At 52.0% G+C, this 16,855-nt stretch overlaps 3 protein-coding genes across 3 annotated transcripts; 1 reads left to right on the top strand and 2 right to left on the bottom strand.

The window, feature by feature from the left end:
* Positions 1 to 3,264: 3,264 nt before the first annotated feature.
* On the top strand, positions 3,265 to 4,186 carry CC77DRAFT_360500 (hypothetical protein). The gene is made up of 2 exons (XM_018531370.1): positions 3,265 to 3,421; positions 3,480 to 4,186. The coding sequence occupies exons 1-2, from the start codon at positions 3,419 to 3,421 to the stop codon at positions 4,092 to 4,094; spliced, it is 618 nt and encodes a 205-aa protein (XP_018382318.1). The 5' UTR covers positions 3,265 to 3,418; the 3' UTR covers positions 4,095 to 4,186.
* A 2,475-nt stretch (positions 4,187 to 6,661) lies between these two features.
* On the bottom strand, positions 6,662 to 7,652 carry CC77DRAFT_360341 (hypothetical protein). Its single transcript, XM_018531369.1, has 2 exons — positions 7,130 to 7,652; positions 6,662 to 6,946 (listed from the first exon to the last, which is right to left on the bottom strand). The coding sequence occupies exons 1-2, from the start codon at positions 7,316 to 7,318 to the stop codon at positions 6,749 to 6,751; spliced, it is 387 nt and encodes a 128-aa protein (XP_018382317.1). The 5' UTR covers positions 7,319 to 7,652; the 3' UTR covers positions 6,662 to 6,748.
* Positions 7,653 to 7,879: 227 nt separating this feature from the next.
* CC77DRAFT_360136 (hypothetical protein) lies at positions 7,880 to 15,523 on the bottom strand. Its single transcript, XM_018531368.1, has 5 exons — positions 14,951 to 15,523; positions 14,706 to 14,876; positions 14,547 to 14,641; positions 9,624 to 14,485; positions 7,880 to 9,574 (listed from the first exon to the last, which is right to left on the bottom strand). Exons 1-5 carry the CDS (start codon positions 15,146 to 15,148, stop codon positions 8,040 to 8,042), a joined length of 6,861 nt encoding a protein of 2,286 aa, XP_018382316.1. The 5' UTR covers positions 15,149 to 15,523; the 3' UTR covers positions 7,880 to 8,039.
* Positions 15,524 to 16,855: the final 1,332 nt, after the last annotated feature.

Here is a 16,855-nt window from a genome sequence, read left to right as displayed (position 1 = left end):
TCTTGACCGCTAGTCGGCTCGTGTCCCCGCTCCCACCACCTTGGCTGCTGTCCAAAATCATCATCCCGGTTGAGCTCAAGGGTGAACCTCTGGCTCGGGTTTGCAGTCGTTATCGACCCCCTAGAATGGCAACCACGAGCCCAGCATTTGTTCCAGGAACACTCACACAAGCCCCGCTACCACAGCGGGCGTCCATCGCCGTAGCCCATGGCTACACAGCAGCAGTTGACCGCCTGACAGTCCGTCAACTCTGCTCCAGACGGCCGCCCTTCGTTGTCGTGTCGCCCACCGATTGTGTCATGATCCAAGGGGCTGTCAAACTGCTGCAGTGTACCACCACTCCAACACTAACAGCTAGTACAGGACGCCTTTCGATCCGAGTCAACAGTCTCTTCAAACATGCCCTACATTGACTTCCATGTCTGCATTTTATGTGGAGATGGCGCCGCAATTCCTTGCCGGCGATCATTCGTACCCAGGGAGCCCTTGCGTTGCAATGCACGGCTTGGTGTCCTTGAAATGCAGTTGAGTTCGATGGCGTCGTTGTACGAGACGGAAGCCACGAGCGCCATTCGCTGCAAGAACAGACCTCCAACCCGGTTTCCAAATACCAAACGTACACTGAACCTCGATCTTTGCATCTTTCGCGCCACAATTCACGATCAGAGCAGGCTATAATATAACATCGTTCTAGTGGTTGTCTGGAGCTTCATGTATGAGGTTATGGCTGACACTTCTGGGTTCTGGAAGCCATAAGACCTACTCCATATTTGGAGAGATGTGTCTCAATCCCTAAAGAAGATGCCTCGTTCGACATCATGTGCTCGTTATCTTGTTGGTCTACTACACCGCCTGTCTCGATGCGTACCGCACGATTGGCGGTTGACATGTATCTGGGCTGATCTGGTTCGAACGACCCCGACGGAAGAAAGAGATTAGAGCACAGTAACATAACGATAACTAACAAGCGGGCGGGTAGTGTTCGTGACACATGCACAGGGCTCGCCCCCCATCATGGAGCTGGTCTTGTGTCCAGAACTACGGATGCTCCATTGCCATACCAGCAAATACTGTACATGAAGGCCATGTATCAACCGCCCGTATGGTTATGCAAAAGACCTGATTCAGAAAGAGGGGTCTGCATGTACAATTGCACAACACATGGTGGCGTACAGGCGTCCCATGCCCCACTATTTCTTCCGGTATACTAGTTTTCTGCCCAGCAGACTGATCGTTCACCTTGAACAAACACTGCATGTTCATTTACCCGGTATCTGGGATTCTCCCATCAGAGCTGCATAGGTGCAGTGGCATGGGAAGCCGCCTTCAAGCAAACGTTGTGGCATGTCCATTGATTACAGTCGTTGGCCAATATTTTACGTCTCATACATAGCTGCACCTGCTTAAGGACTAGAAACTAGAAGGACATCCGACCCAAGAATCACTCTATTGGCTCTGCTAGAACAGGCGCTGATTCTTTTCCAGGAGGCGAGCATGCTTCCCGTAAATCATTAAGGGTTCGAAGGTTTTACTATCACACCTCCCGCATTTCTGCAGCCATGCCCTATGGTCAGATCGACGCTAACTGTACGAGAGAACGATTCAGAGAGCAAGCGCTCTAGAGTGAGCTGAAAGTCATGCGGAAGCTAGAAGCCTTAAGGTTGCTGATCGTCGATTTGAGAAGTCTTATAGATGCAATCTAAGATGGTGTACTCAAGCCGTCATGGCACATAGCTACTATGCTACCAGAAGACAAGCGCGCGATTCCGCCAGCCTGCATCTCTTGGAGCATTGACCTATGGCAAACTGCTGTGACTTCCATCATCACAATATACTTTCCACGCCTCAGCGAATCGGTATTGCTCCGCCAGTTCGGAGGGAGCATAGCGCTCATTCGCTCGTGGCCTACAGGTGTGGTGCTAACCGGGGATGGCTACGGCTAGGGCGCGTCATTGAGATCCCATATGCGCGACCCACTAGTATCAGATACTATCGGAAACCCACAGACCTGGACGAGAGATCTGGTAGATCGAGCCCTATAATCTCGCTCCAACGTGCACTAGGTATACCACCAGAGCCAATATCAGTATCTACATGCGACTGACGACTCATCGTCAACCAAACCACACACTCTGCACTAAGAATTTTGCGTGTGAGCAAATACAGAAGTGTTTTCATGCAAACGAAGGCCTAAATTTTTGTTGGGCAGGATGTCACACCGGCTTGCGTCCGCACTCCATCTGTAACCACTAAATCTCTTACCCACTCGCTGTGAATTTGTCACTTCACGCATATTGAGTCGCCAGTGTCGTAGAGCATTTGAAAAACTTTCGATTGCACGTTGACGTCTGAGCGCGATGTCATTTTCAGTTTGTCATTTCTCGGCAGCTGACACCTGCTAGTTGACATTGGTTCCTGCATATGACTAAGCAGCAGGAGCCGAAGATCGTCCGCTCAGCCACCATCGACCCTTTCCTGCCATTTATGATCCGCACTCCAGCCGCAGCCAATATTCGAAATTACAGGGGTCTGTGATCAGTCGCTACGACTTGCCTCAGCTGCAAAGCTAGCGCAGAATTCTTTCACGGTCTTTGGCATGCGACGCAGGACTGATCGAAGACTTCATCACGAGAATGACATATTACGGACATCCGTCCAGATGGGTCTTCTACTTCCCGCCTGCTAATGCTGCCAAGCGAAATGGACTCGGAGAACATCGCTCGAGGGCATCTCCACGGATGTGCATACGAAAGAGAAACCGGAACTGCTAAGATCTCTTGGCGCGGGAACAAGAACATAACGCCGATCTAGTCGTCGGTTACCCTCAGCCGCAGCCAGTTTTGTTGATCACGATCGTCTGCCTCCACAAAGAGCGACCCACAGAAGTCGTTGTTGACAACTCGGCAGGCTCAGCCACACAGTCGCTAATACAACTGCGGCATCTGTTGCGCGGTACCTTGACGGCTTGACCAAGGATCAAGGACCGGGCGAGATTTCGCTGCAGGCATTGGCAGACTGGTTTCGCGAGAGAAGCCAACCAGAGTGACAAGTCAAACGAGCCAACAATAATAGTCAGCTGCGCGCGACCATCGTGACAGCACACCTGCATCTGTCGTCTGTCTCCACTGTCACCGTCCGGTGAACAGCACGCTTGCAATCATTCAAGTGCAAGCTCCAGGGGCATGTCATGTCACTAATATCCCTTACACTCCAGGCCTGGCCAGCCTCAAGGCCCCGGCTCGGCAGGGATGATCGGTACCGCCCCGTCTCGTAGCCAGATTACATGCAGTGGCTTGAACGCTTGCACGTGGCTGGTTCGGAAGACCTTCACGGGCTCGGAATGATGGGATGGCGGGAGATGGTGTACTGTACTTAGCACAGGGTTCCGACCGACTCCGTTTCGGGGCATTTTCACATCATGGTACGTCAGATGTGTCGAAACAAATCACTAGGTGCTCTAACGCCAACCTTAATGGTAGCCAGGCCCTACCTCTTTTGGTCACAAGGTAGCTTCCCAGCTACCCTCAAACATCTCGAACAACGACAATCGCTGCAGAGGACTGAAGTTATCGTCGGTTCTTAATTACAGTACACAGTTGACAACGCACCCTGGTCATCCAGGATTGAAAATAAAGTCAATCAACAGTGACGAGCATACACACTATCTAGAACCATATGACGTCAAACCTTGGATACGAGAACGAAACCATGACCTTCATCTAGAGGAAGATCCCATCCAGCGCAACGTCCCCCGCTGTCACTGTCAACGGGTCCCGGAGTTGTCGCCTACCGTGATTCGATCGGTATCAGTAATCCCATCGTGCGCCTCTCGCATGCCGGAGAAAACGCGTAAAACACCGGGCTGTGCAAAAGGCGCTCGACGCTCCGGCGCACGTCATTCGTGCCCCTCACCCACCGGATCCCACCAACCCACATTGCCACTATTCGGCCAACAGCGTTACTTACAGCCTGCCAGAGCGGAGTTGCGCGACATACGACAAGGTTCCGAGATGCGACTTCTTTTGCTGTTCTTTTCTTTTCCCGTCCCGTTTGCAGTGCAGATCAAAGTCTGTAACTTCATTCTTCTGGGTTAGGTAAAGTCTGCCAAGTTCTGCGGAGACATCTCCGTGTCACCCTTATAAGGAAACGACTACTCTTTCTGCTTTGGTATACGGATGCAAGTGGTATATATGCGTCTTGGCGAGTATGGCCGGGGGAGGGTGTGTTGGTCTGACTGTCAAGTCGAGACGCCCCTTATTTCCTTCCTTTTTCCAACGTTATGTGACAATCTCTGGGGAGGCTTCTCCGGGGTTGTGGGAATGGAGGACGTTGGCTCGATCTAGATCATATAGACCTTGGTTGTCACTAGTTTTGGTGATGAGAAGAATGTTTGTGGAATAAGGCTCAACCTTATAGGCGGGTACCGCGTCCGCGTACCTGCCACCAGGACGACGGCGTGGTGAAAGATGTAGCTTAGCGCACTGCATGTGATATAGAGATGCTATATCGATTCCTTGGTAATTAACCCGCTAGAAGGGGATGGCACTCAGTGACTACGGGCCTTCTTTCGTGGCTGAGGCTCGATGTCCCATTTTGGACATCTCTTTCAGTAGCGTCATGTTGCTTTTCGTTAGCTACCATGAGGATCACGATTGCTGCATCACTTACGCGAGCATTTGGCCATATGAGTTGTGCCAAAGTTTCGATCTCGCACTCGTCACCGCAAAGGCAATCGTATGAATTGCCCTAGCCACGAGCTTTGGCTCGATTGGTAGGATGTATGAACTCCCTCGATAGGCATCTGCTTTAAGCGAAATATGATCATGCTTCCAGTGTAGCATGGAGGGGCTTGTGTGAAGACACGGAGCCCTGGATCACCGCGTGGTTGTGGATGTATGTGCGAAATGCTATGGAAATGTGTGTGAAGGGATGTTGTACAGGAACTCAGTGGTGTCAATGACTGCTACCTCACTGCGTTTAGTATTCAATGGTAGTTCCTCGACACTCTCTTCAACCTCTTTCTCGTGGATCTCTTTTCATACTATACACTCTTCAACACTACGTAGCCAATAACACTCTCCGGTTCAGCATCCGCAATCTGCATCTTTATATTTCTTGAGTAGCAGGTCCGCTTCGAGTTATCTGGAGTACTACCACCCCCATGACCTTTGACGTAAGTGCTTTCGCGGGTTGATGCAAAGACGTATGTGAAGCACTCCGACGCTCATGTCGTCAATGATATGACTATTCTGATAACACCCATCAAGAGCCGCATCTCTAGATTAAAGAGCAGTGTGTTGAGCCAGAGTGTATTCTGTTAATAGGCCGAAAATTTGCCGGAGAAAGTTGCGCCTACTGTGTTTCTCCAAAATCAATAATCGGAACTAAATTACTAATCGAGAGTACCATGAACACTTCATTATATAACCTGAACTGGCCAAAATCCGGCTTGCTACCAAAATTCCAATCAACGGCTGAGTGATCTTGGATCAGATTGTCTTGGCTGTCTTTTTCCCTTTCGACTGGTTTCTACAACACAGAATGAAATGATTCAGGCGTTTTTCTCACGGGGTCCGTGAAGATCCTCAAACGTTCAGTGTTGCTTACAAGGCAGTGAAGATTTTATCGGGTACCAGACCCTGTGTATTGATACCAATAGAGAACATCTCAAGTGTTGATACCTCTTCATATTATTGACGGATGTCTGGACGAACGTCATCTCGAGATCTCTACCAATGGATGAAATTGAAACAGAACTAAGAGACAGTCTCCGGCCTAGAGTAGGAATGAAACGTTGTTCAGTCACTGTGGAAATCATGGCTGGTCTTGCTCGAGAGCCTACTCATCCACAATCACTTCTCCAAAACTTCAAACCTGGCATAGCTGGATCTCTGCACGACTATTTTCGCTCTGATTTCGGCTCCAGAAGGATGAGGGTAGCCTCTCACATCATCATATTCTTTCGAAAGAGGAAGGAATATAAGGGGGTGACATTTGACAGACTTGTTACATCGGGTTTGTGCAACATTGGCAATACGGCACAATGACTTACTACGCTCGAATCAAACCTCTAATTCCCTCTTTCAGTGAACAACAACCAATATAATGGTTATGAATATGACTAGCGCTTGTCATAGTCGAAACCGAAAAACCTTGGAAGAATGGCTATGTATTACGACAATCCTGATTGAGCCTTTTCCGCAACATAATAACCAAGTGATGCTTCATTATAGTAGAACCATTTGCTTGAGAATTCCTAGCTAGCAATCACTTTGCTCACCGATCCCAAAGAATGCTTCGACATCATTTCAAGGTGTCAATCACTACGTCTATTCATGGCGTAGTCTGGCTGAAAACTCACTATGCACGCCAATTTGTGTGATGGAAGATAGGTCCGGAAAGAAACGACAGCGGTATGTATGGCGTGATACATCGCTGGGATATATTGGGCCGATATCGGTAGGGGTTGAGTCCAAAATACACCTATCATCCGCTTTCCAGGATCTGCAATCCATCGACTGATGTCCAGATATCCGCGTTGCAGAGAGTAGATTGTGGATAATTGCTTGAAGAGGTCATCAGCGAAGCTGTGTATCAATGGCTCCCTGAGTAAATAGGCTCAAGAGTTCTTTTCACTTTGCTTAATTGCACTCAGCTCCTACGATCCAAAAGTCACGTTCGGCAGCAAAGGCTAAATTCGATTTCTTTACATTTCTTCAACTCGACGTGACGAGGGGTATTTTCCAGTCTAAGCGTCAGTTCCCTTGTACATATCGCCAACACTGGTCTCCGTCTTTACAGCGTCTTCATGGTAATGCGCACCCGCGCTCGTGACAGTCGTGTCCAACTCTTCCAGGCGCCTCAGATCCATGGGTGCGGCCAACAAAGGAATCACGTACGGGTCGAAAGTCTTCCAGTATGGGTTGTTCAGGTGGTATTGTTGAGACTGCAAAGACTATTAGTAAGTTCCACTGTCCTTTGCCATTTCTTCAATAGCATATCTGAGGTCTAGTGATTCCCAGAATCAAAGTGCACGCGAAACCCCTCTCTTGCAGTCTCGTAGCGGCACCAGTCATCAGTCGCAACCAGTCTCCAATGAGCTCAAAACTAAGGAGATGATATAACTCACAGATTCCTTCAGATACCGCTCAACGATAGTGAACTTCCTCTTATCGACAGTGTCCTGCATAACAAACCAGCTCAATGTCTCCTTGTCCTTGCTGTACACCTGGCTAGCCTCGACAAGCTTAGCGCTCAGCTTGTTAATGCTTTCTTGGTCTTCCTTGGCGAGCAGGTGAACGACGATTGTGTAAACCATTTTGATTGCTTTATTTCTGTCTCTTTTGTCTCGAGTTTTATTGGTGTGTTGACGATTGATCAAGCTTCTTCGGCTCGTTTAGCAGAGGAAGTTCGCGTATGTATAGTAAAGCGTGGGATAGTATGATGGGGATGAGGGAAGAGAAAGAGAAGAACTGATGCCTCTCAATCCACATCAAAAAATTCTTGGCTTGGATTTTTCTGCTCGGGCTGTTTTTGCGGCCTGGTGACGTATCCTCGCGGCGGAACCCCGCAGCTGAAAGTGGAGTCGGCGATCCGCATGCTCCCACGCTATAACAACACAAGGACGGAAGGAGCCCGTAGCCGTAAAAAAAGCAAGCAAAGAACATAGTGGGTGATCTCTAGTCATACGAATGTGACTATGATAACGAAGCGAAGTCATATAGGACGTGGGATGAGAAAAGCACTAGCACAAACGTACGAAGGCAAGATTTTTGAACTTGAAGATCAATTACACATCATGAGGAAAAACAGGAAGGGTGCCTCCCAACACCCGCCTGATTCCTCACCAATGCAACTAAACTAATATACTCTGGTAGCAAAAAGGGGAATATACGAAAAACGCAGTCGCACCGTAGCAACGCTAAAGTTACACCACACACATATCGCCATCCCAATTCCTTCCCAGAAAAGTTTGAAACACCCCCAAATGCCATGCCATGCCGTAAGCGAATGAAAACACGCAAACATTGATACGTTTACTAAGCCCTGCTCAACATCTTGATCACCTCCTCCTTCTCGCTGGTAGGCAGTGTGCTGAGCAAGCTCATGACACCCTTGAGTCCACCCTCGCGGTCCTTGCGCATAAGCTGCGCAATCTCGAGCGCAATGCCATCGGTCTTGAGTTGCTCGATCTTGTCGCTGACGAGTGGCCTGTTCTCCTCGTACCAGGTCGCCGCGGCCATGTCGTCTTGCTCCCAGTTGGGGATGTTGGACAAGTGCTTCAACATCTCGAAGCCACGGCTGCGGGTGAGTGAGTTGGCCTGAGGGTTGTCGTGCGTGGGCGAGGCAGCAGCGGCGAACTTCTTGAGGATGTACTCCTCGTTGAGACGGCGGCGAAGACGCCAGTAGAAGAACCGGCGGGCGTTTTGCCATCGGAGAGCTTGTCGAATGACACCCTTGGCTTGCATACGGCCAGCACGGTCGTGCAGATCGGCGAATTGAATGGCGATTTGACCATAGATAGGTAGAAGCTTCTTCTCGCGCTCAGTCATCTGGGCTTTGATGTCCTGGAGCTCGGCCTCTGGTGTTGCCTTGTCATTCAGCTTGCGCTTAAGAGCACCGTAGGTAGGGTCGTTGCGGGCCATTGTGTCCAGTTGGCGTTCCCTGCGGTACTTGATACCGACGATACCTTCGGGCTCCAGTACACCACCACGCGAGTCCTCGTCGGCGTACATCTCCATGAATTGAGGGTTGATGGTGGGGTCAACGACGACCCAAGATCCACCACGGAGTTCGCCGTACGGAGGAATGTAAACGAAGATGGGCTGTTCAAACTTGACGAGTGCGTCGACAATGTAAGAACCGTACTTGAGAACCTCGTTGTACATGTCACGCTGACCACCAGAGAAACCACGCCAGTTGGCAAGGATCATCAGTGGCAATTGCTCACCATTGTTGAAGTCCTTGATAGCCTGAGCAGTCTTGAAGGCAGAGTTGGGGTACCAAACACCACCAGCCTCGGATGTGACTTGTTCGATAGAGTCGGGGTTGGCGGGGTCTGCAGGTGTGACGTTCTCAACTGAACGTGTCTCGACACCGATGACACCGATAGGAATGCCACCGAGACGAGCACGACCGACAACAACAGTCTTAGCCCAGCCACCAAGAGTCTCGACAAACGAACCGCGATCAAAGAGACCAGACTGGAAACCGTCCTCGTCCTCTTTTCCAGCGATCAAATGCCTAATATCGTAGGCAGACTTGCCAGGAGGGTAGTAGGTGATGTCACGATCCCAGTTGTCGGCTGACGGTGAGATAGGGACGGGGCTGCCCTTCTTGTCGGGTACGTAAGACATCCACTGGACAATCTTGGAAACACCCTCAAAGTCATCGTCGGCAGTCGAGTGCGAGACACCGTTCCTGTACATGATCTGAGTACCACCGAGCTGAAGGTTAGAAGTGTAGACTTCACGACCAAGTAGCTTGTTGATAGCCTGTGCACCCGTGAGGATGATTGGCTGTCCTTCGATCTGGATAGCACGCTGACCAAGACGAACAAGGTAAGCACCGATACCTATATGGTTTTAGTATTTGCACAAGTGAGATGGAGTAAGGGTACATACCAACTGAGCGACAAGTCACCAAAGTAATGGTGAAGATGTCCTCGTAAGCTCTTGAAGTCTCACCAGCAATGAGACCAGAACCACGAAGCGACTCAACACCAAGACCGTCCTCAGCACCAATGACAGTAGTGATCTTGAAGCGCTTCTCGCCATCGACCTCAACCGGTTCGCAGATAACGTCATTGCGCTTACCATCAACAAAGTGCTCGTACTTCTCAGGTGTCAGGTAGAGGTAGTCGAAACCAGCCTCGGGCTTGTTGATGTCCTTCCATGCAACAGAGAAGTGAGGAATGAGCTCCTCAGCAAGACCGATACGAGCACCAGAGTTGGCAGAGAGGTAGATTCGCGGAATGCCGAGCTTTCGTGCAAGCTCAGAGCACTTGTGGAAGAAAGCATCCTCCGCTGGACCGAATGAACCAATCTTGAAAGTGATGTCGTTGGCGATGATGATGAAGCGGCGACCACGGGGGTACTCAGGTGTCTTCGCGGTGACCATCCAACCGACCATACCAATGTTGTTGTGGCCAGGATCACGGTTGACCTCAGCCAGGTTGTCAGTGTCATCAAGCACCAACTCGTAGTACTCGAGGCACTCTCCCTTCGCTGGCTGCCTGTCACGGAGGAATGAGTGCTTCTTGATAGCCTCGATCCAGCTGTTCTCGGTAGCCTGGCGGAAGAGCTCAGGGAAGTCGTACACGTACTGAGTACCCATGAGATGAGCCTTGTACCTCTTGGGCTGCAGAGCTCCCTTGGTGGGGTAAGGAGTTGAGACGGGCTGAAGGTGAAGAGCACCGATCTTAGTAGTTCCACCAATGCTGTGGAAGAGCCACTTGCCAGCCTTCTCGGACTTGCGCTCAGCGTACATCTCCACCTGGATAACGTATCCAGAAGTGTTAGTGATGATGACACGGAGAGGGTAAGGGATGCCAGTCGCAGGGTCGGTGACAATGATGCGGATCTCAGCGCCAGTGACACGGAGACGCCAGAGTCGTCGACCAAAGCGCTCCAAGAAACCGCCAATGGCCTCTTCAACCTCAGTAGGGTTCAGAGGGAAGACGTGCGAGAAGTTGATGAAGATGTGGTTCATGTCGGCTTGCGAAGTGCCAACGATTTCCAAAGCATCCAAGATGTCAGTCATCAACCTATCAGTCTCAGACACCATGTACTCCGCTGTAGGAATCTCCTCGCGAAGACGGCCTGATCGGACGACAGCCCTCAAGAAGTAGCGCTTGTCGCTCTCGGCGCCCTTGCCAACAGCCTCATAGATATGGATGTTGCGGTTCTCAGTGAAGACTGGCTTGATGTCAAACTTGGAGAGTCTGCCAAGTTCGAGCTGGAAGGCAAGAGCGGGCTCGACGTGACGGATACTGGCATCTTCCTCATATGTGGGTCCACGGAAGGTGTAGTAGCCAGGGTATGTTCCGTCCTTGTGGCCGCAAATGAAAGAGATTCGGCGGATGCGACGAGACAGAAGCTCCTGCTTGAAGTCATCGACGATAGGCAAGATGCGGTCCAAGATTTCCTTGTCGTCGGTGCCTTCAATGTCGCGGACAGCGATGTTAAGAACACCAGTGAGCTCGTCGCTATGCTTGGGCTCGTTGATACCTGTGGTAGGGGTGCGCTTCATAGTGAGGCCCTCCCTCAGACCAATACCGCCCTTCTTCTCCTTGCCAAGGTTGGGGAAGATGTCGAGCGCCTTACTGATGAGCTCGTCCGCGTCATCAAGGTACTCGACAGGGACGACAACACCCTTCCTGGTAGGCTCGCCTTCGAATCGGTTTTGCCAAGCAGTCATATCGCTCAATGACTGGATGCGAGGAGGACGCTCAAACCCGGGCGTGCTGGGGGTACCAGGTTCAGAGGGCTCAACAGCGAGACCGTACTCGGCCTCACCAACCTTGCGCAGGATGAAGTCCCAAGACAAGAAAGATTGCTGCTCGCCTTCGTTGTGGTAGTTGATGTTTTGCAGCTGGTACGCGCGGTAAGCTCGGCGAGTGTACACCTCAAGCGCAGCAAGAGCGACGTATGGGTCCGAGTGGACGAAAAATTGTGTCAACACGTCGAACACAGTGTACCTAGAGTCGACAACTTCCTTGATTACTTCGAAGTTGGGCTCACGGTGGTCCCATCCGCTCTCGCCATAGCGAGACTCAACGACGGAAGAGCGCAGGATGTGTTCCATCTGCGCAGTGCGTTCTTCAAGCGAAGGCATAGCGCACTGAATGAGAACCTCACGGGCCTTGAGAGAGACCTTGGCAGTCTGTCTGGACTCAAGCTCTGTGAGCTTCTTGAGAGTGTCCTTGAAGTACTTGGCAATGTTTCCGACACCAGGCTTGTTGGGTCGGTAGAGCTCGAGAATAGCAATTACGAGGTTGTTCTTCGCACCAACCTTGGCGTGGGAGAGAACAGTCTGCACGACGCTCATGATGTTATCACGGTTCTCATCACGAAGTTTGAGGATGACTTCCTCGTCACGCGACGTACGAGATGAGAAGAGGGACTCAACAGACCAGTACATCTCCAAGAGCCTGATCATGACGCTGTACTCGTGTGCCTTGAGGCCCTCCGAGTAGCGGGTGATAACATCAGCAAGAGGCTCCAATGCAGCCTTCAGAAGGGCAACGTCACCCTTGGCCACGTTCTCCTCGACGAACTTTTGGAAAGCCTTGTTGAGGGCCTTACCAGGGAACTCGAGGTTACGGCTGTGGGCCTTCTCGACAATCTGGGAGAAGGTGGCATCAAGCTTCTGCGGCATACGCGCGTGGAGAGCGGAGGCCTGAGCGTTCCACTCACCATACGGTAGCTCAGGGTCCCGAAGGACATCGACCAGCTCCTTGAGCGTGCTTTGCATGATGACTTGGTTGTCGAAACCCTGGAAGATATTTTGCAGGATATAGTAAAGGTAAACGAATCGCTGCGGTGGCTTGGCTCCAGGCACTTGAGGAGCACCCAGGTCAGGAAGTTGGCCAGTGAAGTTCTGGGCAGACTTGACCTTGGATGGATCATCCAAAGCAAGGACACCGAGAATGTCACCAGCTTCAAGAACAGCTCCTGGCTGCTTGATGAGGTTGACCATACCGGCCTCTTGAGCAATCAGAGGCATGTACATCTTCATGACCTCAACCTCAGCGAAAGGCTGACCCTGGCCAACGTGGTCTCCGTTCTCGACTAGGAACCTAACAAGCTTACCGGGCGATGGTGTGCGCAGCTGTGTGGGGTCGTTTTCCTGTTCGAGAAGGCAGGTCTTGCCGTCAACGGAGAGGCGGGTGGCGCCAACCTCCTCCTTCCAGTAGACGTTGTGCGACTTTCCGCTAAGCAGAATCAAGAGACCACCATCGGCAAGTGCCCTGACACCGACTGAGCACTTGGTTCCGTTGATGAACAGGGTGAAGCTGTCGACAGTAGACTTGGTGGCAGTGAACTTGTATCGGTAGCCCTCGTAAATGAAGTCCACAGGGAACACTGTCTTCAGTACGTCCTTAGAAGGCACCTGACCCTTCTCCAAGCTGGTCTTGTACTCGTTGACGCACGCTTCGCTTGCGACGTGAGCCTTGGTAACGGCACCGCAAATGACGGCAATCATGGTGTCAGGTCGCTCAGCAGTAAGCTTCTTCGAGATGAGCTCGTCGAGCCAGCCAGTGGTGATGGTGTTGTCCTCGAAAGCAGGAGTCTCGAGTAGCTTGATCAGATATTCAACGGTGGTACGGAAGTCACCGCGAATGCTCAACTCCTTCAGTGCGACAACCATGTGTTTCCGCGAAGCTTGTCGGTTCTCGCCATAGGCGAAGATATGACCGAATTGCGAGTCGGAGAAGCTGTGAATACCACCAGCAGAGCTGACGGAGAAGTAACCCCAAACATTGGAGCTACTCCTGAAGTTGAGGTCGTGGATAGTACCACCGGATGGCTTGAAGCCCTCGTCGGGATCCTCGGAGGTGATACGGCAGGCCGTGCAGTGACCCTTGGGAGTAGGGCGTCGCTGGCTCTTGGCACTGCCTTCGGTGGAGAAGTCAAAGTCAATGACAGAGCTCGCGTGCGGGTCGGCACCGTAAAGGAGTCGAATGTCGCGGACACGGTGCAATGGCAGACCCATGGCAATCTGGAGCTGGGCAGCTGGGAGGTTGACACCCGTCACCATTTCCGTAGTGGGATGCTCGACCTGGAGACGAGGGTTCAGCTCAAGGAAGTAGAACTTGTCGTCGGAGTGCGAGTACAGGTACTCGACGGTACCCGCCGAGACGTATCCGACGAGGCGTCCGAGCGAGACGGCAGCCTTCTCCATCTCCTGGAAGGTCTTAGAGCCAGCAACTGTTACCGGTGCCTCTTCAATGATCTTCTGGTGACGTCGCTGTACCGAACAGTCACGTCCGAACAGGGAGATGTTGTTGCCGTACTGGTCAGCCAACAGCTGGACTTCCAGATGGCGCGCGCTGCCCGCAAGCTTCATGATGAAGATGGGCGATCCGGGGATTTCTGAGGCAGCGGCCTTGTACAGCTGCTCAAAGTCTTCCTCGCGCTCGACCTTTCGGATACCCTTGCCACCACCGCCTTCCGAGGCCTTGACCATGACAGGGAAGCCAATGGCCTTGGCCTTCTCCAGACCCTCCTGCCATGACTTTGTGCAGCCCTTGTCGTAGATGTGGTCCTCGACTGTGACAATTCCGTGTTGGTCGACCTGGACCTCGTCGACACCGGTTCCTGACCACGGGATGCAGGGCACTTTGGCGTGTTGTGCGACGATTGTGGACGAGATCTTGTCACCAAGCGAGCGCATGGCAGATCCGGGAGGACCAATGAAGACGATCTTCTTGGGCGACGCGGCGAGCGATTCGGGCAGCTTGGGGTTCTCCGAGGCGTGTCCCCTGGTAGCAAATTGTTAGCCATTTGCCCATGTTTCCGACGAGTGTTGTCGTATATACGCACCATCCTGCCCACACGGCGTGCACGTTCATGCGCTCGGCCACATCGACAATTAGCTCGACGTTGGCGTAGTTGTTGTTGTTGGTACCGCCGGGTACCTGCATATGCCCCGTTAGCCATCCGGTCGTCGCTCATCGCACGGTCGCCGGGCATGGTACTCACCTCAACATATTGGTCTGCCATGCGGATGTACTCTGCATTGGCCTGGAGATCCTCGGGCGTCGCCATGACGGTGAATTGAATCGCCCGCTCATCGCCAAAAGTCTCGTAGGCCCATTTCCGCACTGAGCGGATTTCCTTGACTGCGGCAATACCGTTGTTCGCAATGAGGACCTGCGGGGAAGATGATGGTCAGCGCGCCGTCTCTCAACACCACCAATTCGCCTGGAAGCGGGGTTTTCTCTCACATTTGTGATGACTGTGTGTCCGTCGTGTGCGGCCACAAAGTCCTTGACCTTGCCCGGCGAGGCTACCTTGAGGTTGTTCCCGCCGATGAAATGCGGAGCAAGATCGTACTTGGCAGCGTAGGAGCTCGGGGCGCCATTAGCATCCCCGTTGACTCCGTTCTGTGCAGCTCCGGCCATGTTGTGTAGAGGCAATCCCATGCACCGAGGGGATTGAGTTTGGGTGGGAGGAAAGAATGGAGGCGAAGTTGGGTTGCGGTTCGGTGAGGGATCGGTCAATTTTCCACTTGTAAGGGCAAGCTGGAGCTCGGCCTCTAGTGTCGAATCGATGTAGATCTGAATATACCCGAATATCGATGCTCTGCAAGCTACGCGTGCGTCTCTAAAGATTCTGGTCGGTGGGAGGACACGATCAGAGTATTAGTAGAGGACAGTCGTAGTGTCGGTGTGTAAGAGAGCCCAAAAGCAATCTTGGATGCCAGTACGTTCTATGCGGTGCCGGGAGGTAAGCACCAACAACGAACGAATCGACTTGGATTCAATGAGGGACTATAGTGTGTACGAGGAGGAGTACAACACTACGGGTGTATGTTATAAGTAACGGAGAAGTGTAGTTGGGAGAGGGAAGCAAGAAGGAGGGGGAACAGTCGCAAGCGTCCGGAGCAGCTTGGGTATGTATTAAATTTTTATGGAGGATAGCGGAACACCCCAATGCACTTTCCGAAGAGCTGTTGAGCTATCGCATCGCCAACGATGCCGAAGACGGCAAGGCCCTGCACCACGTCCCCCATACCGCCCCTGTCCATCCCTAACGAAGCCACGGTAGACGACTCGGAAGCCCTTCGGAACCCGATTTTGTACACAACGGCAGGTCTACGGGACAATTTGACTACTTAGCTATGCTCAATGACTAGTAAAGTTTTTTGTAAAGTCAAGATTGCCAGCCTTTTCCATGATCGATGTGCACGAGGTGTTGGCGGGAGCTGCTCGCCATGGCGATTTCTACAATCGGTCTGTTGGGAGCATTTCCGCATTAGTTGCTTCTTGCGAGCTTGCGAGACCCAACCCGAGCACGAGTACCTGCATGTTGAGCCCTTGCTATCTCTCACCAACAGCTGGTCAAGCACACTCTACTGCCGTTGATCCGCTGACTGTTCCAAAGACTGATGCCTATCAGTACCGACTGCAAGTTTACCCCTCTCAACAGCTACCCATCTCCCAACACCTCGACACCGCTTCCATCTCTTGTCTCCACCACCACGGCCTCCCCACCCCACCTCGCCCTTCACACCGTCATATCGCCATCCCCCAAAATAACCAAACACCTGTCTCACTATCACAAAACCACGCCAAGGTAGCATCAAAGATGATGCTCGGGTCTCCTCCCCCGATATCTCCTACCGGACTCCGGTCGTAGCCACCCAATCAGCACCCAGAGCGGCCGCTGCCGGAACAAACATCAAGCACACACTCAGATTAGTATAATAATAGATGACGCTGGAACAAAAAGCATTGGCTTCTAGATAGTCGTGTCTGATGGTTCGAGAAGCCGGATCGAAGCAGTGAGATGTAACTTCCGTGATGCCTAGCAAACGTCGTCGGGTGCCCTGCGGCGGTACCTGATCGCAAAGTCCCGCAGTGCCCCCGGCCGTAGCGCAGGCTCACCGTCCTGTTTGCCTGGTAGCGGTTCTGCAGAATAAGCAAACACACGCACTCAAGTCCATCAGAAACTAGAGAAAGCGAGCTAGATTCCGACGTGCATTCCGAAGATCCAGGGTCTGGCAAGGCTGGGGTTGCGCACTGCTGCCACTGCGTTCGCGGCGGCCAGTCCCGCAATTTGACATCAGAATCGTACGATTTTTCCACACGCGGCCTTTCACATGTCAACGCCAACAGCCAACAGCCAAC

This window comes from Alternaria alternata (assembly GCF_001642055.1).
Source record: "Alternaria alternata strain SRC1lrK2f unplaced genomic scaffold CC77scaffold_20, whole genome shotgun sequence".
Classification (NCBI taxonomy): domain Eukaryota; kingdom Fungi; phylum Ascomycota; class Dothideomycetes; order Pleosporales; family Pleosporaceae; genus Alternaria; species Alternaria alternata.
This window is presented reverse-complemented; position numbering and strand designations above follow the sequence as displayed.

What these genes read in the sequence shown, in the direction of transcription:
- CC77DRAFT_360341 (XM_018531369.1), bottom strand. Translation starts at nt 7,318, where the DNA reads ATGGTTTACACAATCGTCGTTCACCTGCTCGCCAAGGAAGACCAAGAA. An exon ending in AGCGGTATCTGAAGGAATCT is followed by an intron (nt 6,947 to 7,129) that starts GTGAGTTATATC and finishes TAGTCTTTGCAG; the next exon opens with TCTCAACAATACCACCTGAA.
- CC77DRAFT_360136 (XM_018531368.1), bottom strand. Translation starts at nt 15,148, where the DNA reads ATGGGATTGCCTCTACACAACATGGCCGGAGCTGCACAGAACGGAGTC. An exon ending in CACGCCGTGTGGGCAGGATG is followed by an intron (nt 14,486 to 14,546) that starts GTGCGTATATAC and finishes ATTTGCTACCAG; the next exon opens with GGGACACGCCTCGGAGAACC. An exon ending in GGTGACTTGTCGCTCAGTTG is followed by an intron (nt 9,575 to 9,623) that starts GTATGTACCCTT and finishes AAAACCATATAG; the next exon opens with GTATCGGTGCTTACCTTGTT.